This window comes from Siphateles boraxobius, unplaced genomic scaffold (genome assembly GCF_051911475.1).
Source record: "Siphateles boraxobius isolate OS27281-9 unplaced genomic scaffold, OSU_SipBor_1 53, whole genome shotgun sequence".
Lineage (NCBI taxonomy): Eukaryota > Metazoa > Chordata > Actinopteri > Cypriniformes > Leuciscidae > Siphateles > Siphateles boraxobius.
The window spans coordinates 13,892,481-13,917,327 of record NW_027509175.1 but is presented as its reverse complement, the minus strand read 5'-3'; the positions used below and the strand labels follow the sequence as shown (position 1 = coordinate 13,917,327).

Here is a 24,847-nt window from a genome sequence, read left to right as displayed (position 1 = left end):
ACAATATTTAACAACAACAAATACTTTTAAAAAAGTCACCTTTCTGTTCATATATGCATTAGATATCATGATGTAGGCTACAATGACGATTTTTTTTAATTACAAGGTTAATTGATAATACTGTGTTTATGCTAAAAATATTGAATCTGTTCACATCTTTCACATTTTTTTATTAAAGCTTTTTTGCATTTGTCAAAATATATTATTAATGTTAATTAAACGTATTCATTTCGTTTTTTATGGGGGTCTTTCGGCAGAAATGGCATGTTAACAGTTTTGTGTTTAAAGATGATTTGTTTGTTGTTTGCATGTTTTTATTTTTATTATGAGCCGTTTAAATCAAAATCCATGTGAAAACAGCTTATATTGAACAAAAATATGTATAAAATTTATTTTTTACAAAAATAATAAGCCCCGCCCCTCACTTCTGGTTCTGGTTCTGTGGCTGAAGTGGTTCTGAATCTGCGGTTTTGTCTCGAGGAAACAGAAAGAATTTCCTGTTTGTGATCAGAGAGTTTGCGGTTATGCTGACAGAATCATAAACTGAAGATGTCATTTAAAGGGATAGTTCACCACAAAATGAAAATGTTGTCATCATTTAATCAGCCTCATGTTGTTCCAAACCTGTAAGAGTTTCTCTCTTCTGTTGAACACTAAAGAAGATATTTTGAAGAATGTTACCAGACAATTGAAGGATCCCATTGACTTCCACAGTAGGAAAGAAAATACTATGGAAGGGGTGGACTGGCCATCTGGAAGACTGACATACATCTCATAATTTATTTATTTTTGTTCATAAAACATGGGTGACACATTCCTTTAGTTTTGCTTAATTGATGGATCTGGGGTCTTTGTGCCGGCATAATGCATTTGTCAAAAAAAAAAAAAAAATTCCGTGGGATTTTTTTCCCTGACAGACCGGCCCATGAAACGAGATATTGGTGCCAGGTCTCTCTCCATCGGTTTGGTCTTTTTTGGGTTCAGCGTTTACAGTTCTGCTGCCATCTTGTGGTGTGGACATTCATGGCAAATGATTGATAATGTTTGATATACATAATTCATGAAAAATAACCACTGCATAAACTACTTTAATAACACAAATTAACTATCTGTGCTGGATCTTTTTTGCCAAGACATTCATTTTAGAGTAAATATTTGGGGTGTTCTCCCAAAAACAGTAGCTGTTTTATAATATCTGACTTACAGTAGGATAGCCTGACACCAATATTTGTATTTATTGAAAATATGTAATTCAATTATACAAACAAAACTGTGATGGACACAATTTCAAATTGATTCAAATTAATTTAAAAATAAAAATGATATTCTTCACTAGTGGCACAAATCTCCTTCTGAATTAGAATTTTTGTTTTAAAATAGAAGTCTTATTAGAAAGCGTTCACATTTTACATTTGACAGGATTTTATTCAAAGTGATTTACACTGCATTCTATGTTTACATTGTCCTACATCAAACTCTTCACATTGGCACTAGTGCAAAACAATCCCTTTGATTTGGTAGCTAAATAAAATAGAATAATATAAAATTTCCACCACAAAAGAACAATTGATGCAGAAAATTTACTGTAAAATAGTGTAAAATGTATTGTCATGCATTTTTTTAAAATGTTTTTCTTAAAATTACCAATTTTTGGAATCTATTTATTTCTACACAATCACACCTGCAAAACTCTCTGTTTAAGTTGGTGACAGTAAGAGATTCTCATCTTGTTAATAAATTAAATATCTGCATATTTAACAGTACATTCATATATTCATAACCTGAGGATGAAGTTGCAACAGCCAGCAGACAGAAAGGTCAAAGAGCAACAGTGAAAGTTGAGGAACAGTCCCAGTTCTGAAGCACAGACGGTTCAGAGCTCCAGTTGATTCAGTGAAGCTGGGATTCAGAGAGTCCATGATGAGCAGAAGTGTGTGTGGCATCAATCACACACTCACAGATGCTGTTCTGAGGAAAAACAGGTGTTTTATTTACATTATAAAACATATAGCAATGATCTCCCACAAAGAAATTAAATAAGTTCAATCTTGTGTCTCCCGCATCAAAGAAGGCGTCTTAAAGGTATATAACAAATCAGGAGGCCGTTACAATTTACAGTCAACATGAATATTTAATAATACATTTATCAATACAGATGTACTGTGAATTATTCATGAGTTTATAAATGGTCACACTTTTTTTTTAGCAAATGATAAGCACAGATGAAAGAATGGAAACATATTTGAATATTTTTAAAAGATAAAACACAACAGTTGTCTTACCGTGAAAAGCAATTATAGGAAAAGGATCATAATTATAATCATAGTGACTGAAGGAATGACAGCTGCAACGACACATCCTTTGTTTGATTCTATGTGGGGGAAAATATGTTATAAAACCAATTTCAGGAAAGCATATTTAAATTATAATAGTAAGTTTATTAAATAATATCTTGCAGTACTGATTTGTGACATACTGAAAAACATGCATATTCATTGTTACTTTCAGATTTATGTGGTTAATATCCAGCGTCTCACCTTTAAACAGATCTCTCTCATAGACCGGATCACTGGTCTCCTCACTCACTGTGTTCTGGAGTGTACAGGTGTAGGAGATTTCTGGATTTCCTGTTTTTTTAACTGTAATGAACTCTCCTTTCGGAGTGATTGTCGAACCCGTCAGTGTTTCTCCAGCAGAATTCTTCCAGATGATTGTTTCATTGTACTCACATCTCAAATACACAACATCAGGGTTATCAGTCTTCACTGTTATTATCACAGGTTTGGGGACCCGCTCTGTGATTGTGAAAGAAACAATGGTGTTGACTGATGAATTTGCACATTGTTTTTGTCTTTTTTTAAACCCCATATAGACATATAAACAACACGGATTTCCTTTTAATGTCTTATAAGCAGAGATGTATAAAGTACTAGAGATACAGACTTGAGTAAAAGTACAAGTGCTCTATCAAAAAAGTGACTTGAGTAGAAGTTGAAGTGCTCTTTAAGCACCATACTTAAGTGGAAGTACTATTCAAAAAATACTACACGAGCTAAAAGCCCGAGGGACGTTGTTTGGTCAAGCGCTTTCATGAGGACTACACTGGAGGTTTTTTTTTTTTTTAATGGGAGCGGCTGACGCTCATAATTCATATTAAATAATTCATACCTCTAGGGCCGCAACTGCGCCGGCGCGTTTTGCTAAAAATTTTTCACATAGCAGCAAAATAGACTTAAAATACTCCTTCATTTCTGGTCATACAGACTTAAGAAATATGAAAAATAAACTGTTAAATGTCTACTTTTTTATGTGTCCACTTACAATCGAAATAAAACATTGTGCTTTTGTAAAATAAATAAAATAAACAGTGTGTGCTTTCTGCCTTTCCGTCTCTCTGAAGTTTTTTTTTTTCTGGAGCACGTCTCTAAACTTAATCAAAACTCAGCGCATACTATTCACCCAGGCATCAGTAATATATCTTTACAATCATCTAAGTGTGTACCTTTAAATTATCTAATTCAAAACTAAAACAAATATTCTCTGTTTATGTAATCTATATAAAAAGAGAGAGGTGTCAGCCGTTCTCATTATCCTTCTCTCAGCTTATTATTCTGGAAATGTGACAGGTCGACAGAGAGCGCACGCTATTCAAACGCAAATGATCTGAGGCAACTCATGCAAACGTGTTAAAGGAGAACTCCGGCGCAAAATGAACCTGGGGTGTAGTAACACATTGGTACCGAGTCGACTGTTCTCTGGGATTTGTTTTCATGATAATCCCCCCCATTATCCCACCCCATTTCATGTCATCATGGGGTGGTGATGGCGGAGTGGATAAGACACATGCCTGTGGTGTGAGAGACCCGGGTTCGAATCCACTGTGAGACACCAATGTGTCCCTGAGCAAGACACTTCACCCCTAGTTGCTCCAGAGGCGTGCGACCTCTGACATACATAGCAATTGTAAGTCGCTTTGGATAAAAGATTTAAGATTTTAAATTCATTAAAAATGAATAAATGTAAATGTAAATAATCAAGTGTAAAGAGTTGTATCTCTAAAAACTGTTTAGCTTATAACGCTAGTATATGGGGCATATAATAAGTAAAAAGAGATCGCTAGTTAATACCACTAACAAGGCTCAAAATAGCCCCACACTAACACGGTAGCTTAATGAGGGTCTCTACATACAAACCGAAGCACTGAGAACTTTGTAAGTGTACAGACAGTTTAATAATAATATACTTTATAAAGACAGTACCATCGCGGAGCCATCTTTGGGAAACAGCCTCGACCAGTCGAACCACGAACGCCGTGCTAAGTGAGCTGAACTGTGAGATTCCAAGTCACAGTTCAGCTCCTACCACGGCGTTCGTGGTTCGACTGGTCGAGACTGTTTCCCAAAGATGGCTCCGCGATGGTACTGTCTTTATAAAGTATATTATTATTATTAAACTGTCTGTATTATTATTATTAATTCAGCTTTGATCACAGGAATAAATTACACTTTACTATATATGCACATAGAAAACAGCTGTTTTACATTTAAATAATATTTCACAATATTACTGGGTTTGTCTTGTATTTTTAATCAAATATATACAGCATTGGTGAGCATAAGTGACTTCTTTTAAAAACATTAAAAATCTTAGGGACCAAACTTTTGAAGGGCAGTGTGTGTGTGTATATATATATATGTGTGTGTGTGTGTGTGTGTGTATGTATATAGTTTCTTTTGTCCCCGCATTCTTTGGTACCCAGTGACACACCTGTGTGAAAGGCTCATTATACAGCTCATTATGCGGCCATTATGCAAGCCATTGTCTTCTCAGGTGTGAATCAGCATTACAGCATTATTCACGCCCCCTCACATATTGCCTTTCCAAACAAAAAGTGTTTTATGTGAATGATTAGGCAGGATGATTTTCAGATCATTTTGAACCAAAAACTATAGGCGACAACATCTATTAGTCAAACGTATTGTGGACACCTATTTAGTTTTGTGGCCTTGTTTCAGAAACTTTAAGTTTTAGTTTTTTCAATAACCATGCATAAACAATATTTTCTTAAAAATATAAACATATAAATACATGTTGCTCACATATTGTGGTAGCCCTGTTTGTGCTAAGTAGAGTGTTATTATATTAATATGTTTATAGGCAACTGAAAAAAACACAAATGTCAGGGCATGTCAAAACATCTCAAGTACCCCAAAAACACCTTAGACACCAGAGGGTTAAAGGTATCGACTCATTTTTTCATTACATAACTCCTGACACAAATTAAAGGTGGGGTATGTAATTCTCTTTTTTGTCAATTTTTTCAAAATAACTTGAAATCCTATTCCTAACCCACTTACAGTGCTGAGTTAGAAGCACTGAAATGAAAATTAAGCAATTTAATCATCTGCGGAACGGGCAGGACTCGAAAAACTCCAGCCAACCATTTCCAAGACCACCTAGAATCATTAAACAGTAAGTTCGTCAATCAAACGGTCGTACCACACACCCCTCCCCCTAGCGCGCGTGACCCCCTTCGTGCGCATACTCAAAGCTCGTGAAGCATGCGCATCTCGTCAGTAAAGCCGGTTCCATGATTAGTAAATCGTCATTACAATCTCTCGCGCATCTGAGTTTTCGCTCGTGCATGATTGCGCGTCCATGTTCTTCGAATGGGTGGAGTCAGAGGATCATTTGAATTGTGTATTTTCAAAATCTGCCGGTCGTTTTCCAAATCACATACCCCACCTTTAAGAAATAACTGTCACTATAAATTTCTCAGAATAAAATAGTGGTCAAATACTGAAACTTGAGTCTTATATTTTTTTAATAATGTATAGTTTGTCAAGGTAATAACATTAAATCTAAAAGTAACTTTGAACTATAAAAACAGAGAACGATTCAGTGCGTCGGTGTCCTCGCACATTCTATATGAATTGCCTTCACTCAGACAAATGAAAACATGGACTCGAAGTGGCGCCACGGGTCTGCTTACTCACCGCCACGATCACTCGAAGTTGAATGGTGTTTCTGGTTCCATCTCGAAACAAACTGAGAAATCTCCAGTGTTCTCACTGGAGGCAGGCAGCAGAGCGAAAGGCAGAACGGGAGCACGCGCACTCTTCTTGATCCGCTCAATGATGAGCCAGCTTCATCAAACCTGGTGTCAGAGCCATCTTCCGCTCTGACAGTGATTATGTGGGTTTGGAATGATTCGTAACATTTTTATAATTGTAACAAGTAACGATGCAGCACAGAAAAAATGTATCGGAGTAAAAGTATTAAAGGGTTGGTAAAACACATTTTTTCAAAGGCTTGATTGTGTTTGTGGGGTGCACTGTAACGTGTTCATGCTTCGTTTTTAAAAAAATGCATTATTTTTCATATATTTTACCTTTATTCTACACTGCTCTGTCCCTCCTTGTAAAAACGGTCTGATGGTTTCCGGGTTCTATGAAGCCAGTCCCTCAAAACTACGCAATGGGCTCAAAATGGTTAGCTGGCCCAGTGTGTTGTGATTCCCTAACCGACTAGGGCACGTTTTTCGGAAACGTCACGCCTCTTACCTTTACCGGTAGCCTAGTTTGTGCTTTGGTGTATTATAAACGATGGCGTCAATAAAACCATACCAATTTGAGCCCGAATCAGACCCAGAGAATGTTAGTGAAGATGATCGAGCAGAACCTGTTCAAGAACGTCCTGGTTGCGTATGCAACCCACCGTTCCCTGAAGTAGGGAACGGAGGACGTAGTCGACGCCGACTGAAATGGGATCACGCTAGGGAGCCTATCGTCTTCGAGTATTATTGAACGAGCCAATACACATTGGCGTGCGAGATTTGCATCTCACACTCCGCCCCGCAGCGCGGGTATAAATACGGAAGTGGATGCACGCACCATTTGCTTTTCGCTGAGGAGCCGAGCGTAACTCGGAGTCAGCGGTGGTCCAGCGGTAGTGGCAAGGGGACTACGTCCTCCGTTCCCTCCTTCAGGGAACGGTGGGTTGCATACGCAACTAGGACGTTCCCTTTCAGTCGATAACGTCGGACGTAGTCGACGCCGACTGAAATGGGATCAACCATTGAACACGCCACTAACGCTGCCACCTTCCAGTGCCTAGACAAAAGCCTTCTGATCCTCCTGACGTTCTAGCGGAAAAGGACAGGGCTTAGGCCAGGAAGTCGCTGCTGTTCCACAAGACCCACTCAGCTAGACTTGGTAACACTGGGAAAGCGTGCCCAACATTGGAAGGAAGGGACGCTGCGGAAGCCCAACCAACCCGAAAGGGGGGGGGGGGGAAATACACATATGAACTGGGCGGAGGGCCGGGCAGTATAACATATGGAATGTCACTGGGGTGGCTCCAGCCTAGAGAGGGGGGAGACACACCAATTTACAGTGACGGCAGGACTCTGCCAAGGGAAAGACACGGGCTCACTTTGGGGAGCCGTATCGTGGAAGAATACACACATGGGGTCGCCGTAGGGACCGCAACATATGGACCCAGCCTAACACGGGTTCCACACTGCATACGAGTGGTAGGCCTAACACCAGACGTTCCGCCACGTCCAACGTCGGGGGGGGGGGGGGGGGGGGGGGGGGTACGGAGGAGCTCAACAGGTTCCGGACAAGGGAATTCAACTGGAGCGAAACGGCGCACGTATCCGGTCCGTAAGAGGGGAATGGCGCAGCAAGCCGACACCGAACCGGGGCTCACGGTGTTACTGGCTTCTATGAGAAGAGAGCACACGGGAAGCAACCGGTTCGACACGTAGGCTATAGAATCTAGCAAACGTATTAGGTGTCGCCCAGCCCGCAGCTCTACAGACATCTGTCAGCGAGGCACCTTGCGCCAACGCCCAAGAAGCGGCAACACTCCTTGTGGAGTGAGCTCGCAGTCCGGGGGGACAGGGTTCACCTTGGGACTCATACGCCAAGATGATGGCATCCACTATCCAGTGGGCCAACCTCTGCTTGGAGACAGCCTTTCCCTTCCGCTGATCTCCATAACAGACGAAGAGCTGCTCTGAGGTCCTAAAGCTTTGCGTTCTGTCCACGTACAAGCGCAGAGCGCGAACGGGGCAGAGAAAAGCCAGGGCTGGGTCTGCCTCCTCCGGGGGCAGCGCTTGCAGGTTCACCACCTGGTCCCGAAAGGGGGTGGTAGGAACCTTGGGCACATATCCAGGCCGGGGTCTCAGGATAACGTGAGAGTTAGCCGGCCCGAATTCCAGGCACGATTCGCTGACCGAAAATGCGTGCAGGTCCCCTACCCTCTTGATGGAGGCCAAAGCAAGTAGGAGAACTGTCTTTTGGGACAGAATTTTTAACTCTGCTACCTGCAAAGGCTCGAAGGGCGGTCTCTGCAGTGCGGTTAGCACCAGAGATAAGTCCCAAGAGGGTATAGAGGGGAGGCGAGGCGGATTCAACCTCCTCGCTCCCCTCAGGAACCTGACGATCAAGTCATGCTTCCCCAGGGATTTCCCGTCTACTGCATCGTGATGTGCGGCAATAGCGGCGACATACACTTTGAGGGTGGAGGGGGACAGCCGACGCTCCAAAGCCTCTTGCAGGAAAGAAAGCACGGAAATGATCGAACACCTTCGGGGGTCTTCTCCTTGAGAAGCACACCACCCAACGAACAGTTTCCACTTCAGGGAGTAAGCAAGCCTCGTAGAGGGAGCTCTCGCTGAAGTGATGGTATCTACGACTGCCTGTGGTAGACTACCTAGAACCTCCGCGTCCCGTCCAGGGACCACACATGGAGTCTCCAATAGTCTGGACGCGGGTGCCATATGGTGCCCCGTCCCTGAGAGAGTAGGTCCTCTCTCAGAGGAATAGGCCAGGGAGGAGCTGTTGAGAGGAGAAAAAGTTCGGGGAACCAGGTTCGGTTGGGCCAATAAGGGGCAACTAGCAAAACCTGCTCCTCTTCCTCCCTGACTTTGCACAGTAGTTGTGCAATAAGGCTCACTGGGGGAAACGCATACTTGCGGAGGCCCCGGGGCCAGCTGTGAGCCAGTGCATCCGTCTCGAGGGAATAAAACAACTGGCAATGGGACGAGTCCGGAGAGGCAAACAGATCTATCTGCGCGGCCCCGAAGTGGTCCCATATCAGCTGGACCGCCTGGGGATGGAGCCGCCATTCTCCCGAGGCCACAATCTGTCGTGAGAGCTCGTCGGCGGCACGATTGAGCAGGCCAGGGATGTGAACGGCACGAAGCGACCTCAGATGCTTCTGACCCCATAGGAGGAGGTGGCGGGCGAGTTGTGACATGCGACGGGAACGTAGACCACCTTGGCGGTTGATGTACGCAACGGTCGCAGTGTTGTCCGTACGGACCAGTACGTGTTTGCCGAGCAGCGTCGTCTTGAGGCGTCTCAAAGCAAGGAGCACTGCTAACAACTCGAGGCAGTTGATGTGCCAATGCAGGTGGGACCCCGTCCAGTTGCCAGCTACTGCATGCCCGTTGTACGTGGCCCCCCAGCCGGTGTTGGAGGCGTCTGTGGAAACCACAGCATGCCTGGACACTTGTTCTAGGGACACACCGGCCTGGAGAAACGAAAGGTCTGACCACGGGCTGAAGGTTTGGAGGCAGGCCGGGGTGATTTTCACAGGGAGCGTGCCTCTCTGCCACGCCCACCTCGGGACTCGGTCGCGAAGCCAGTGCTGGAGTGGTCTCATATGAAGCAGGCCGAGCGGCGTAACTGCGGCTGCCATATGCCCCAGGAGCCTCTGAAAATGTTTCAGAAAAACCACTGTTCTGCTCTTGATAAAATTCAGGCAGTTCAGCACCGACCGGGCGCGATTCTCTGTGAGGCGCGCTGTGTGCTGGACCGAGTCCAGCTCCAAACCGAGAAAAGAGATCCTCTGCACAGGGGCGAGTTTGCTCTTCTCCCAGTTGACCTGAAGACCCAACTGGCTGATGTGCTGGAGCAGCAAATCCCTGTGTTCGCATAACAGCTCCCGAGACTGAGCTAGTATCAGCCAGTCGTCGAGATAGTTGAGAATGCGAATGCCCTGCTCTCTCATGGGAGCGAGGGCTGCCTCCGTGACCTTCGTAAAGACACGGGGTGACAGGGCCAGCCCGAAGGGTAAGACTTTGTACTGATATGCCTGACCCTCGAACGCGAAACGCAGGAATGTCCTGTGTCGCGGCAGGATGGAGACATGAAAGTACGCGTCCTTCAGGTCGATCGCTGCAAACCAATCCTGGGGACGGACACATTGGAAGATGCGTTTCTGCGTCAGCATTCTGAACGGGAGCTTGTGAAGGGCCCGATTCAGGACTCGCAGGTCCAGGATTGGTCGCAACCCACCCCCTTTCTTGGGTATAATGAAGTACGGGCTGTAAAAGCCGGCCTTCATATCGGCTACCGACACCGGCTCTATCGCGTCCTTCGCCAGCAGGACCGCGATCTCCGCGCGCATGACAGGAGCAGATTCGCTCGACACTGAAGTGTGGCGAATGCCACTGTACTTGGGCGGACTCCGGCGGAACTGAATCGTGTAGCCGAGCCTGATGGTACGGAGGAGCCAGCCGGACGGGTTGGAGAGCACTTTCCAGGCCTCGACGAACCGGACCAGAGGGACCAAAGGTAACACAGGCATACCCGGGGTGGGGCAGCGCGGTGGAGGACAGGGACCCGGCTCGGAAGGCCCGTGGGCGGCCCGAAGCGGGGTCTGAGTGAGCCGCTGAAGAGTTAGTCCCCCCATCCCTGGGTGGCCTGTCTCAGGAACGTTTCTGACACTCGCCCCCTGGCTGGGCAGTGACTGAGACAGACTGGGCGGCCTGCCTGCTGCTGGTTCTACGCTGGGGCCTGGGTGAAGGCTGTTGCGGAGACCCCGCGGAACCGGAGGCAGCGGCAGGGGGGCGCCCACGGCGACGAACGGGCGGAGGGACTATCCCCGGCGGCAGGGTGGAGGCAACAGCGGGCCGCCGGGATAGGGTGTGTCGGGGAGCCTCCGTCCGAACCTGGGTGGCAGAGAACTGTTGGGCGCAGCTCTCCGCCACGTCGCCGAACAACCCAACCTGGGAAATTGGGGAGTCCAGGAACCGAACCTTGTCCGCATCCGCCATCTCAACCAGGCTGAGCCAACGATGGCGTTCCTGGACCACCAAAGTGGACATCGCTAGACCGACCGCACACGCCGCGACGCTCGTACCCCGGAGGGCGAGGTCAGTGGCGGTGCGGAGCTCACTCATGAGCGCCCGATCCAAACTACCCTCGTGCATGTCCATGAGTGTCTTGGCCTGGTAGACCTGCAACAACGCCAAGGCATGCAAAGAGGAAGCGGCTTGCCCGCAAGCTCTGTAAGCTCTGACCGCCAATCCTGACGCGAACTCACAGGCCTGCGAGGGGAAACAAGGATCCCCCACCCAGGATGCAGCGGCCGTTGGACATAAATGAGTCGCAACAGACCGCTCCACTGGAGGGATAGCCTCATAACCCTTCACCGCTCCTCCAACAAGGGTAGTGAGGGAGGAAGAACTACTTAAGTCGTTTTCAGCAGTAAAAGGTGCCGTCCACGACCAAGTAAGCTCTTCATGCACTTCGGGAAAGAAGGGCACTGGGGCGGCGGGCTGAGAACCAGCACGGCCCGCCCCGAGATACCAATCATCCAACCGAGACTGAACAGGACACGGTGGAGGGTTCCACTCGAGCCCGACAGCCTCGGCGGCCCGTTTCAGCATAGCTGATAATTCTGGATCCGGCTCGGGCAACTTTGAACTCCCGGAGGGAGACAACGCAGCCGAGTCGTCATCTCCAGACATCAGCTCACCCTCCGATGCTGCAATCGACATCCTGTCCTCCAGGGGAGCCCCGAGTGAAACCGCTGGCCCACCCATTACAGATGGACCAGCAGATAACACCGGAGGCTCCAATGGTAGCAGTGGAAGGGAGGGGTGAGGAGCCCACAGGGAATGGTTACCGGGCGGGACATCCAACACTACCCTCCGGTCACCCATCCCATGCAGCACCCGGGGGTGGGGCATGGTAATGGGGACTCGCTCTCCGCGGACGAAGGCGAGTCTCGCCCTCAACACTGCGACAGTCATGTTCCCACAGTGAAAACATGAGCTGTCCACAAAAGCTGTCTCAGCGTGCTGTAAGCCCAAACACGTGATACAACAATTGTGGCCATCAGAGAGAGACAGGGAACGACCGCACCCAGAAACTGCACGGGCGGAATGACATCTTGAAAAAGACGCAAACGCACCCGTGTTGCTCTTTTAGGAAGTGAAAAACTCTCACCAGTGCCGGAGCACACAGCGGAATGACCGCGGCAACACTGACACAGGAATGGTGCACCCTGTACCAGTGAAGCACTCACTTTCTCGCCCTCAACCGACCGTCAGACAAACAAACACAAACAGAAATTTGGTTGCTGTGAAAACAGCAGTTGAGAGCTTAAAGCTCGCGATCACCGCTGCACTCGCGCTGTAACCACCGACACCAGGAGAGACTTCCCAAAGAAGCGCCGACACACTCGCTCGTTGTACAACAACACTCTTCAGATCCAGACATGAAGCTCGGCTCCGAAGCGAAAAGCAAATGGTGCGTGCATCCACTTCCGTATTTATACCCGCGCTGCGGGGCGGAGTGTGAGATGCAAATCTCGCACGCCAATGTGTATTGGCTCGTTCAATAATACTCGAAGACGATAGGCTCCCTAGCGTGATCCCATTTCAGTCGGCGTCGACTACGTCCGACGTTATCGACTGAAAGGGAACGGCTGTTAAACGACGTTTCAGAAAGGTTTGTTTTTTGTTGTCTCATTACCTTTTAGATACGCTGTTATTTAATTGTACTAATTATTATAGTATTACAAAAAAACAAGCTTCATAAACAACAATTTCATATAATCATTCTAACAAATTATACTACAGTCCTCAAAGGGATTTTTTTCTAGTAAAGACTGCGGATCTATCGTTACTGACTGTATGGCACGGTTATTTTTGTATTTTTAGAACGATTGCAGACAAAGATCTGTCGCCAGAACTATTAACCCAAAACGAACACTAAATATTGGCTTTACTGCAGTAGCCAAATCAAACACAGAACCATGTTTAGCATGCCTGTAGATAAACAAGCGATAAACAATACATAAAAGCTCTAATCAAAGAATAATTTACTCTAATTCCAAGTTCGCTGTTGAGATTTAAAAAAAGTTTGTAACGTTAGGTGTTTGTCGGATAACGCTAAGTATGAATGAGCATTTAACAAACCAGCAGAGCCAAACAGCGTTGTCATTTGTTTACTTCATTGCTACAACGTACAATTAACAATACGAACTATTACAGGAAAACACATCGACGAAAAATAAATCATACTTACAGATTGTGGCCCGTAAACAAAAGCTTTTGTTTTTAAAGTTGGAACTGCTCCATCTTTCAGGAAAGCCGTCGTGCGAATCCTACATTGAACTTGCCACGATTGTGGAAGCTTTCCTCCGTAAAATGTGCCGCACAGAGAGCGAGATTTGGGTAATAATTAACCATTGATCCCTGACTCCCGCGACCCTAGGAAGGCTGAACAAAGTGGACCTGCAATCCGGGCACTGATGAAAATAACAGCGTTTCGATGACATTGCAGCGGCAACAACACTCCTATACCACAATAACTCTTCTCCAACGCAATATAAAATGGCCTCGCCCCCCTTATTTAGTATTCTTGGAGTAGGGGTTTATTGGGGTTGCTGACGTCAGTCCAAAGAAATTGATTTCTTTAAAACTAAATATCTCCGTTTGCTTTGAACTTTGAGTGCTGTATTTTTGCAGATGTTGTTTATGCTCAAACAGCAACATTACACACTAACTAAAGTTAGAAAAGTGAAATCGTGTTTTACCACCCCTTTAAACTCATCGAAAATATGTACTGAAGTAAAAGTGGAAGTTGGAGAAAAAAAATTATACTCTAGTAGAGTACAGATACAGCCTTTTAGTACTTAAGTACAGTAGTGAAGTAGTTCTACTTTGTTACTATACATCTCTGCTTATAAGGTTATTAAATTGCATCTTGCATTATTGAATGATTGCATAATCTAAATAAAAGCATAAGTATATACTTCTTGCATACAGGCTGTGTTTGGTGTCCATCCAGTGTCTCACCTTTAAACAGATCTCTCTCATAGACCGGATCACTGGTCTCCTCACTCACTGCGTTCTGGAGTGTACAGGTGTAGAAGATTTCTGGATTTCCTGTTTTTGTGACATTAATGAACTCTCCTTTCGGCTGGTGCGCTGAACCGTTCAGTGTTTCTCCAGCAGAATTATTCCAGGTCATTGTTTCATTGTACTCACATATTAAATACACAACAGAGTTATTATCACTCTTCTCTATTTTAATCACAGGTTTGGGGACCCGTTCTGTGAAAGAAACAATAAAACAAATATAAAGAAACATAATTAAATCAAACACAACTACACTAGCATTGCAAAAAGTACAGTGACAGTACCATAGTACAATGATGGTATTAGAGGGTAAAATCCAGTTACTAAACAAAACCATAACTTACAGAAAAAGTACTATAATGCTACAGTGATTTTTGGACATGTGGTATTCTTGAAAGTATCTTGGAGTACCATGTAAATACCACGGTATTAATCAAAGTAGCCTATCATGGTGTTAATCAAAATATCATGGTATTACAATCTGATGCCATCATTGTTTTTTTATTTTGCTGTATGTTATAATATGATGCATTTATAATATTAATATTAATGAATATAATAATCAGCATCCACTCACCCATAACAGTCAATGTGAATCTTTGTTCCTGCTCTTTACCGCTGATGTCAATGGTATAAACTCCAGTATGTTCGACTTTTAGTTTAGTAATAGTGATTTGTCCGGTCTCTGTATCAAGAGTCGTGATGTCTTTGAATCTCGGATTCGGGATATCAGTTACTCCGTCTTCCCATTCAATCGCCTTAATAGTTACACCATTGTTTATGTGTTTCCATGTGATGCTGGTGACTCCAGCAGGAAGAGGTTTATCTGGACGAAAAGAAACTCCATCACCCACTGCTTTCTTCTTCTCTTCACCTAATAATCAAAATATGAGAGAGTATGTTAGTCAACATTAAACAAGAAAGTCTGGTCAAGCTGGGTAATTTCCAGGAAGTATACTGTAAATCCCTTGCTAGATGGTAAATTAAATTAGAATTTAGGGGCGTAGAATTTAGTAGGGACGCTAGGGAATACCAATACCCAGTGACACTGATTTTTGCCTAGCAATAATTTCGATCAAAAATTAAAATATATTTAAATAACCACTGTTGCCTGGTTGGGTCTTGTGGGTTTTATGTATTTCTTATTTTATTTAACCAGGAAACATCTCATTTAGATTAAAATCTTTTACAAGAGGGTACTGAGAAAAATGCGCAAATCCTGGAACACAAACGGTTAATAGATCTAGGTAACGCCTGCTTAACACACATCGTTAAACTGATTGGCTTTGTATTTTCTTTCTAACTTGTGAGAGGCTGTAGCTACATTTGGTTGTGCGAAGCAATATTATCTGTCATTTTCAGGACCCCACTTCTAGGACAGCATTTCTAGGACCCTAGTTTTTTGTGACAGCGCCACCTACCGAGTCGGAGAACCGCAGTCCCAGGAACGCATTTACACGACCCTAGTTTTGGAGGACCGAAAAAAGTGCCGTCAAGGCAGTATTTCCACCCAGTTTTAACTACATTACAGGGTTTTTTTTTCAAGTTTTATTACACCAAAATACTATCATTATTGCAATTAAACCAGGTTCCTAGGAATGTTGAGAATTTATTGGGTCTAAGTAGCATACTATAATAACTCAAGTAAAATAAACAAGGAATCATGTTATTGTCTTTTCAGTCACTAGATGGACCACATTTTCAAGTACAGAGGGAAGACAAGGATGACTCTGGGGGTAGATTTAAGATTGTGTATTTTACAAAATAATATATAACACCTGAACTTGAACACACAAAATATTTTACAAAATAATATATAACAACTGAAATTGAACACAAAATATTTTACAAAATAATATATAACAACTGAACTTGAACACACACAAAAACAAATTTGAATGGATGGACAAACACATGGACAACATCATCACTGACTCCTAAGAGAGAGAAAGAGAAGTGAATTAAATAAGGAACATTTAGTTGAACATGTTCTACGCTCTAATTTTTTTTTAATTATATATTTAAAAGATCTTAGTTACCACAGAGTAATGATAATGATAAAAATAATGATATCAATCTTCATACCAATTAATGTTCATAATACAATTATTGCATACTGTTCAAAGATTTGGAAAAAAATGATTTTGATGTTGTGGGAACAAAGGTTCTAGAAACACTCATGTCAATAAAGCCCATCTGAACTGAGAAAAAAATAATAGAAAGAAATGCAAGAAATCTGAATAGAAATAATATTATTGACACGACTTTTCCTGACCATATATATAAATAAGATTTAAAGCACACATTGTGATGTATGCAGCAGCACTACCTACCGATCAGGAAAGGATCTCCCTTCTTGGATTGTTATGTGTTTCTTGAAAAACATTTTAAAGTTAATTTCATATAAATAAATAGACATAAATTCGGCCTAAGCCTAGTACTTAACCAATTTATTTACTTATCTTTTGTCATACTATTCCCTACCCTGAGCTGTGTCCTTGATGCACTTCATATAGAGTACAGTATACAGTAAATGACACAATCTAACACGTGGGATTTTAACAGTCAATTATTATAATGGCCTCTCTGATATGTCTGACTATTAAAATGTCATATGTCTCAACCAACTTTATAAAACCATGTGAAAATGAAGAGACGTACACATAACATGTATTGTGGGTAACGTTAAACAGGCTGACTGTGAGCATGTGACAGTGAAAACATTACGATTATTTTAACTGAATTAAAATGGAAAAACAATGAGTAATTAACAAGCTTTCAGAACGAACATGCTACAGTTTATTGTGCTGTAAATAAGTCAACACAGGCTTATCATGCAACAGTTCCGTTAAATGAACGTGCTAACAATTCATTTTCCAGCATTAGAGGCTAATATATGATGGCTATGCATTCAAGACTTTCCAATTAACTTTCCAATTAAATGCATCACAATTGTTTTTAAAGCTAAACAAATAAAAATTGATTCGCATTTGATACTCACTCTGAATGTCATCCATCTTCGCTGGTCCTCTAATTCGGTAGGTGGCGTTGTCACTAAAAACCTAGGGTCCTAGAAATGCGGTCCTAGAAGTGGGGTCCTGAAAATGCAGCCTCCGTTTTTGCAGGCAGATGCTACTCGTGGAAAGCGGCAAAGCTCCTCCGAAGGAAACCTAGATGCGGTAAACTAGGGAGTAATCTACAGTTCTGTGCACAAAAATACGGGGCACATCGTGTCAAATAATGATTCGGGGACAGGTCAGTTTTTACAATATATAATGTATGACAATCGCGGGATAAGTGGCAAAAATATTCGTTATTGTGTGTGTGGGCGCGCAAAGAGCACTGAAACGTAGCAAAAACATCACTTAGTATGATTTATAAGCCATTTTCCAAAAAAGGGAAAAAAGAAAATAGTACCCACAAGGACAAGATTTTCGTATATATTGCCATTTTTGTAGGGACCAAGACAAAATGTCCCCACAAAGATGGCAATTTCCGAAATCCTTTATGGGATAGGCCTATTGTCATGAATCAGCTTCTTTCCTCTCTATTTCCGTAGTGTTACACACGCACACACGCCCAGCTGTTCATCATTACCTCAGCCTTCGCGCTGCGCACACACATAGTTGTTCCCATTCATGATTTTTCCCTATCTCTCTTCTCGCAGCTGTTACCCATAGCAATTAACACTTACAGTGATCCTGTCTCACCTGTGCTCGCTTCCTCTCTAATTTACTCGACTATTTCTAGTCACTGTTTTCTCTGCTTCCTTGTCAGTTTATTGTTATACGTTGAGCTTTCGCTTTGTCTCTTCGTTTACATACCTACCAATATATTCTCTCACGAGTGTCTGCATCCTGTCCTGTCCTATCCTGTCCTGTCGAGGTGTGTGAGAGTTGTTTGGAGATTCACCATTGTTCTCTACCCAGTTCATCTGCTGTCTGAGGATCACCAGCTTGCCTGCCATCCGTGAGTGTCATACATTGGACACGGGAGGAGTTCTCAGTTGCTGCTCGCCTCCTTGCCGGCGCTGATCCAACTATTTACTAGGACAGCATTTTTGTTTTCGTTTTTGTCAGATCTGCGTCCTTTGACGGCGGTCTCCTTATTTCCAGTTACAAAGAAATAAACTCTGTTATTTGCATTACCTCTGCTTTTGAGTCCTCTGTTCGAACTGTGACAGAATAAACTGACCAGGATGGACCCAGTGGAGGAGGCACCTTTTCGCGCGGCTATCGAGGCCCAGCGACCTATGCTGGGGAGACACGACGAGGAGATCTCCGGGACCCGTCGTGCCGTGGAGGGTTTGGCTCCTCAGGTTACCGAATTGTCTATGCGTCTTCATCGCCATCATCTTGAGGCACCTGTTTCCCGTGACATCCCAGTTGAGCCCAGGATCAACAACCCTCCATGCTATGCCGGTGAGCCCACTGCATGCCGCTCTTTTCTCACTCAATGTGAGGTGGTGTTTTCCCTACAGTCAACCACCAATGCACGAGACCGTGCGCGCATCGCCTACGTGATCTCCCTCCTCACAGGAAGAGCACGTGAGTGGGGGACTGCCGTCTGGGAGATGGTTTCGGATCTCACTGAGGATTTTGAGCTGTTCAAACGGGAGATGATCAAGGTGTTCGATCGCTCTGTACATGGACAAGAGGCTTCTCGTGTGCTCGCTGTGTTGCTACAGGGAGGTCGTTCTGCTGCAGACTATGCCATAGAGTTTCGCACCCTGGCCACCTCGTCTGGCTGGAATGAACCAGCTCTTGTTGCTCACTTTCTAGAAGGACTTAACCCCAGCCTTAAAGACGAGATTTATGCCCGTGAGATTCCTGACCAGTTTGATCAGCTGGTGGAGTTGGCTATTCGCCTAGACAAGCGCTTCCAGATGCGTCGGCACACTCGGAGCTCGAGGTCTGAACGACCTATAACCCCGCCTACTCTTTCCATTGCTACTCGCGGTGAGTCAGATACTGAGCCTATGCAGCTTGGAGGAATCCGCATTTCAACAGCTGAACGTCAACGACGGATACTTAACCGTCTCTGCCTCTACTGTGGCTCGGGTAGTCACTTTGTGTCGTCCTGCTCAGTAAAAGCCAGAGCTCCTCAGTAATCGGGGGAGTACTGGCGAGCGCAGCTACTTTCTTCCCCACATCCAAGACCGGGACACACACCACCTTTCCGGTCACTCTCCGCTGGTCATCCTTTTCGGCATCTTGTTTGGCCCTTATAGACTCTGGTGCTGAGCCTAGTTTTATCGACGAGGAGTGGGCCCAAAGACAGGGTATTCATTTTTCTGACCTTAAAGACTCTACCCCTGTGCTCGCTCTGGACGGTAGCATCATTTCAAAGGTTCGTCGTATCACTCAGCCGGTGAGTCTCACCATATCAGGAAACCATCAAGAGACAATTTATTTTTTTATTTTTCATTCTACTTTTACACCCATAGCTTTAGGCCATCCTTGGCTAGCTAAACACAATCCCCATATTAATTGGCCTAACAGTTCTGTTCTTTCTTGGAGCTTGTCTTGTCATGTTGAGTGTTCAGTGTCTGCTGTTTCTCCTGTTTATTCTGTTTCTGTGTTTCAGGAGGAGGCTGGGGATATGTCTGGAGTGCCGGGGGAGTACCTCGATCTGCGGGCGGTGTTCAGTCGCTCCCGGGCCACTTCTCTTCCTCCCCATCGACCTTATGATTGCTCTATCGATCTCCTTCCTGGTACCACTCCTCCTCGCGGACGATTGTACTCTTTATCAGCCCCCGAGCGTATGGCATTAGAGAAGTATCTTTCCGAGTCTATAGCGGCTGGTACCATCGTTTCCTCCTCCTCTCCTGCTGGCGCTGGATTTTTTTTTGTGAAGAAAAAGGACGGGTCCTTACGCCCCTGCATTGATTATCGGAGGTTGAATGACATCACAGTAAAGAACCGGTACCCCTTGCCCCTCATGTCTTCTGCTTTCGAGATCTTGGAGGGGGCGAAGGTTTTCACAAAACTAGATCTGCGTAATGCGTACCATTTAGTACGTATTAAAGAGGGAGATGAATGGAAGACCGCGTTTAACACGCCCCTCGGGCACTTTGAATATCGAGTCCTTCCGTTCGGGTTGGTCAACGCCCCAGCTATTTTTCAGGCTCTGGTTAATGATGTTCTGAGAGATATGCTTAACGTCTTCGTGTTTGTTTACATTGACGACATACACATCTTCTCACCCTCTCTCCAGGTGCACGTCATGCATGTTCGTCGTGTCCTGCAGCGTCTCTTAGAGAACCGCCTCTTTGTTAAGGCCAAGAAATGCACTTTCCATTCTCAGTCCGTTACTTTTCTGGGGTCTGTCGTTTCCGCCGATGGAATAAGTATGGATTCTTCTAAGGTCCGAGCCGTCACTGATTGGCCCGTGCCCGATTCCCGTATCGCTCTCCAACGCTTCTTAGGCTTCGCTAATTTTTACCGACGGTTTATTCGGAACTTTAGTCAGGTTGCCGCTCCTCTTACTGCGCTCACCTCGGTCAAGTCCCGTTTTGCTTGGACCGAGGCGACCCAGGCTGCGTTTGACCGCTTGAAGACCCTATTTACCACCGCCCCCATCCTTATTAAACCTGAGGTCGAGAGACAGTTCATCGTCGAGGTCGACACTTCTGACGTGGGGGTAGGCGCTGTGCTTTCGCAGCGCTCGCCCCTGGACAATAAGGTTCACCCGTGCGCGTTCTTTTCGCATCGTCTCTCGTCTACTGAGCGCAACTACGACGTGGGTAATCGTGAGTTGTTGGCCATTCGGTTGGCGTTGGGAGAGTGGCGACATTGGTTGGAGGGAGCGTCGCATCCGTTCATAGTCTGGACTGATCATCGAAACTTGAGTACATTCGGTCCGCTAAGAGACTTAATGCTCGTCAGGCTCGTTGGGCTCTTTTTTTCTGCCGTTTCGATTTCACTATTTCTTATAGACCCGGCTCTAAGAACTTAAAGCCTGATGCCCTGTCCCGCCTTTTCGACTCCTCAGAGAATGCCTCAACCAAGGAGAACATCCTTCCCCCTAGGTGTATGTTTGGGGTTACTGTTTGGGGGGTCGAACGGGTGGTTAAACAGGCCCTGAACCGTGCTGTCACTCCTCGACAGTGTCCAAAACATTTACTATTCGTTCCTGTATCCGTTAATCCAGCAGTTCTTCCTTGGGGTCATTCCTCCAGAATAGCTGTTCACCCTGGTGTCAGGGGTACTCTGGCCGTCATTCGTCAAAGGTTTTGGTGGCCTACTAGAGAACGTGATATCCGCCGTTTCGTGTCTTCGTGTCCTATCTGCGCCCAAACTAAGTCGGGTAACTCGCCTCCTGCCGGGTTACTCCGACCCCTTTCGACTCCGTCGCCCCCATGGTCACACATAGCCTTAGACTTTGTTACGGGTCTTCCTCCATCCATGGGGAACACCGTTGTTCTGATGGTAGTGGATCTATTTTCTAAAGCCGTTCACTTCGTTCCACTTCCCAAATTACCTTCCGCCAAGGAAACGGCCCAGTCGGTGTTTAATCATGTCTTCAAGTTTCATGGCCTTCCTACTGATGTTGTTTCAGATAGGGGGCCACAGTTTGCCTCTCAGTTTTGGAGGGAGTTCTGTCGACAGATTGGAGCCACTGCCAGTTTGTCGTCAGGATTCCATCCTCAGACTGACGGGCAGGCTGAACGATCTAATCAGATTTTGGGTAGAATGCTCCGCAGCCTTGCGTTCCAAAACCCTTCGTCCATTGCTCTTAGGACACTGAAAACATGGCTTAGAACAATGGCACAAGTTGTTGTGTGTCATGTCCAACAGGACAAACTGGACAGTAATGATGTGAAACAAATATGCCAAAAGTTAATTTCTGTTAGCGGGATAGTTTCCTTGAAAATTCTGCCATCATTAAGTTGTTTCAAACCAGTTTCTTTCTTCTGCTGACCACAAAAGAAGTTATTTTGAAGAATGTTGGTAACTAGACAGACAGTTGATGGGCCCCATTGACTTCCATAGTATTTTTTTTCTTACTGTGGAAGTCAATGGGGTCCATCAACTGTCTGGTTACCAACATTTTTCAAAATATCTTCTTTTGTGTTCAGTAGAAGAAGGTAATTCATAAGGGTTTGAAACAACTTGTGGGAGAGACAGAATTTTTGGGTGAACTATCCCCTTAACTATCCCTTTAATGACAGATGCAGACATGTGTTTGGCTTCTTCAAAAAGCAAGGAAAAAGACAGTGATTGCACTATTGCATTGCACTATGAACGGAGTAAAGTTAAGTCTCTGTTAAACTCCCTTACCATAACAGAATTCATTGACGTATCGTTAAGGTCAAACTAATTTCCTGATTCCTCACCTTCTGGGAATGTCCCCACCATTTTCAAAACCAAACCTACGCCCTTGGTTATAATTAATTTATAGGGACAGAATTACGAAACAGGGCAAATTAGCGTGAGAGAGCAAAACAGCGCAGATGAGAGTGTAAAGTTTAGCGCGAGATCTACTGACGACGTGCAAATTAAAGAACACAGACACAGTCAGATCATGTCCATAATGACCAACACAATCTACCAGTAAATCAACTTGATTGATTCCTTTAATTTCTCTCTTCCCGACATAAATGTTACACCTGAAAGGGGAACTCATATGCAATATGGTCAGCCGCAAAAATACCTGTCCATCCTTTCACCGCTAATTTTTCGCTGCGTGTCTTTAGGAAATCCTGAGTAGTTTTTTTGACGCCAAAAGAGGGTTTGAACTGGAGGAAGCTGTTAGTAAATCTGACCCTAACTGTTTAGGTTTGCCAAAAATAGCGTACTATTTCCATTAAAAACTCACCTGAAACAGCTTCTGTGGTGAAGAACACAGTGATGGAGATCAACGTCAAGAGATGCAGTGACATTTTTGTTAGAAAAGGTACACTTTATTCACTTTTCTTCGAGATTTTGCTCAGAGACACAAACACGCAGAGGTGTGGTGTAAGAACAGAGGTAGGATACAGAATAAGGAAGTAAAATAAAAAAAACACCTGACACTGTTGGTCTTCCCTGTCCCAAATGGCGCACTTCGGACTTTCGGTCTAGTATAATAGAATTGCTAATCTAATATATCCTTTTAGAATTTGGCTTTATTTCTTTTTTTCTTTTCTTTTTTTATAAATAATTTTAAACATCTTTTGACGTCTTATTGTATACCTGATTCCTATATATTAAAAATATTCAGATAAAAAACTGATATCAACAGCACTAATGAACAGCTAAATGCACCGCTGACAATCTCATGATACTTTTTTTAAATAATATTTTTATTGAAGGAAGAACAGAGTGACGTATCATATACAGAAAGAGTTAACAATGCTCCTTGTTTTTACAATTTTCCCCCTTTCCCACAACCCACCCACTGAACAGAGAAAGAAAAAAAGGGAAAATAAATAAATAAACAATATAAAATATAATAATAAAATAAATAAACAATGTATAAACAAAAAACAAATGAAAAAAAAATACAAAACGGAAAAACAGAATCTCGAAGTTGTTATATTACAAACAGTGAGAAAATATTTTACATCACTGTTAGCCCAGTTGCGTTATCCGTTCCAATGTGCACAGGCCTTTTAATAACAGTATTAGTTTTAGTTTGTGGGAAGAGTTACGTCCTTTTCAAAATATGAAATCATTGGGGTCCATACAGAATAAAAACGTTTGGTGGATCCTCTAAGAGAATATTTCATTTTCTCCAGTTTCAAAAACAGCATCACACCACTAAGCCAGAGTGAAACTAAAGGTGGTTTACTTGATTTCCAGTCAAGTAATATTCTTCTCCGAGCCAAAAGCGCATGCGTCTTGACAATTTTCGGACATGACCACACGTAATGAGTCTATATAATATATTAGATTCACCTTTTAAGTTGAATTACTGAAATAAATGAACTTTTGCACGATATTCAAATTTTTCGAGTTTCACCTATATAAGTTAAGCTTCAGGTTGTATTCGTGTGCGTCGGTAACCACAAGTATGTTACAATTATATCAGATAAGTTAATATTAGTTATTTATGGTCGAGTTTACAGTCAGTGACAGTCTTTATGGAAGCAGATCAGTCTCATTATTAATTCATGCAAAAAACTTGATTCACATATGGGTAGACAATTTCACATGCATGAAACAAAATTCATTTGCACAAAAAAAAAATCATGTGCGTGAAAAAAAAATATATTCACAAAAATCAATTCACATGCGCAAAATAAAATTATATATTCATAAAATACATTTCACAAATGCAAAACACAATTCTTAGATATATAACTGTGCACAAAAAACTTTGAATGTTTAAAATTTACGAGTTCATCCTTGAATGTGAATGTGCAAATTGTCATTCACAATCACCTTGGATTTGTGTGTTTTTGTGACTTTCCTGGCAGGCTCTCCTCCTACACTCACTGATCAGTCATACTCTTTAGCCAATCAGATTTAAGCTTATCAATCGACCAATCAGCATCACATGAGGGAGTGCCTACCTGCATGTTACATCATCAGCTTTCAACCACAGTTGATTGGTTCGTTTCGGTGTGTTTACTGAAGTTAAAGATCAGTTTAAGCAATAGTTTATTAACTGCTGTTTAGTCCACCTGTGAACAAACATTTATTTTAGTATTTATGGATTTTCATGTCCTGTCCACCACACATTCAACTGATAATG

The 24,847-nt window shown here is 43.8% G+C and overlaps 1 protein-coding gene across 3 annotated transcripts; it reads right to left on the bottom strand.

Annotated features, from left to right (window-relative positions):
• Positions 1 to 1,404: 1,404 nt before the first annotated feature.
• Positions 1,405 to 23,161, bottom strand: LOC143714311 (CD48 antigen-like). 3 transcript variants are annotated; one of them, XM_077205463.1, is made up of 6 exons: positions 22,988 to 23,161; positions 14,745 to 15,041; positions 14,105 to 14,362; positions 2,538 to 2,795; positions 2,283 to 2,371; positions 1,405 to 1,968 (listed from the first exon to the last, which is right to left on the bottom strand). In XM_077205463.1, the coding sequence occupies exons 1-5, from the start codon at positions 23,049 to 23,051 to the stop codon at positions 2,295 to 2,297; spliced, it is 954 nt and encodes a 317-aa protein (XP_077061578.1). In that variant the 5' UTR covers positions 23,052 to 23,161; the 3' UTR covers positions 1,405 to 1,968; positions 2,283 to 2,294. The 3 variants fall into 3 exon arrangements, with proteins under 3 accessions (XP_077061578.1, XP_077061579.1, XP_077061580.1); XM_077205464.1 differs by having other exon boundaries at positions 1,405 to 1,963; positions 22,988 to 23,153; XM_077205465.1 differs by lacking the exons at positions 1,405 to 1,968; positions 2,283 to 2,371 and having other exon boundaries at positions 2,598 to 2,731; positions 22,988 to 23,127.
• Positions 23,162 to 24,847: the final 1,686 nt, after the last annotated feature.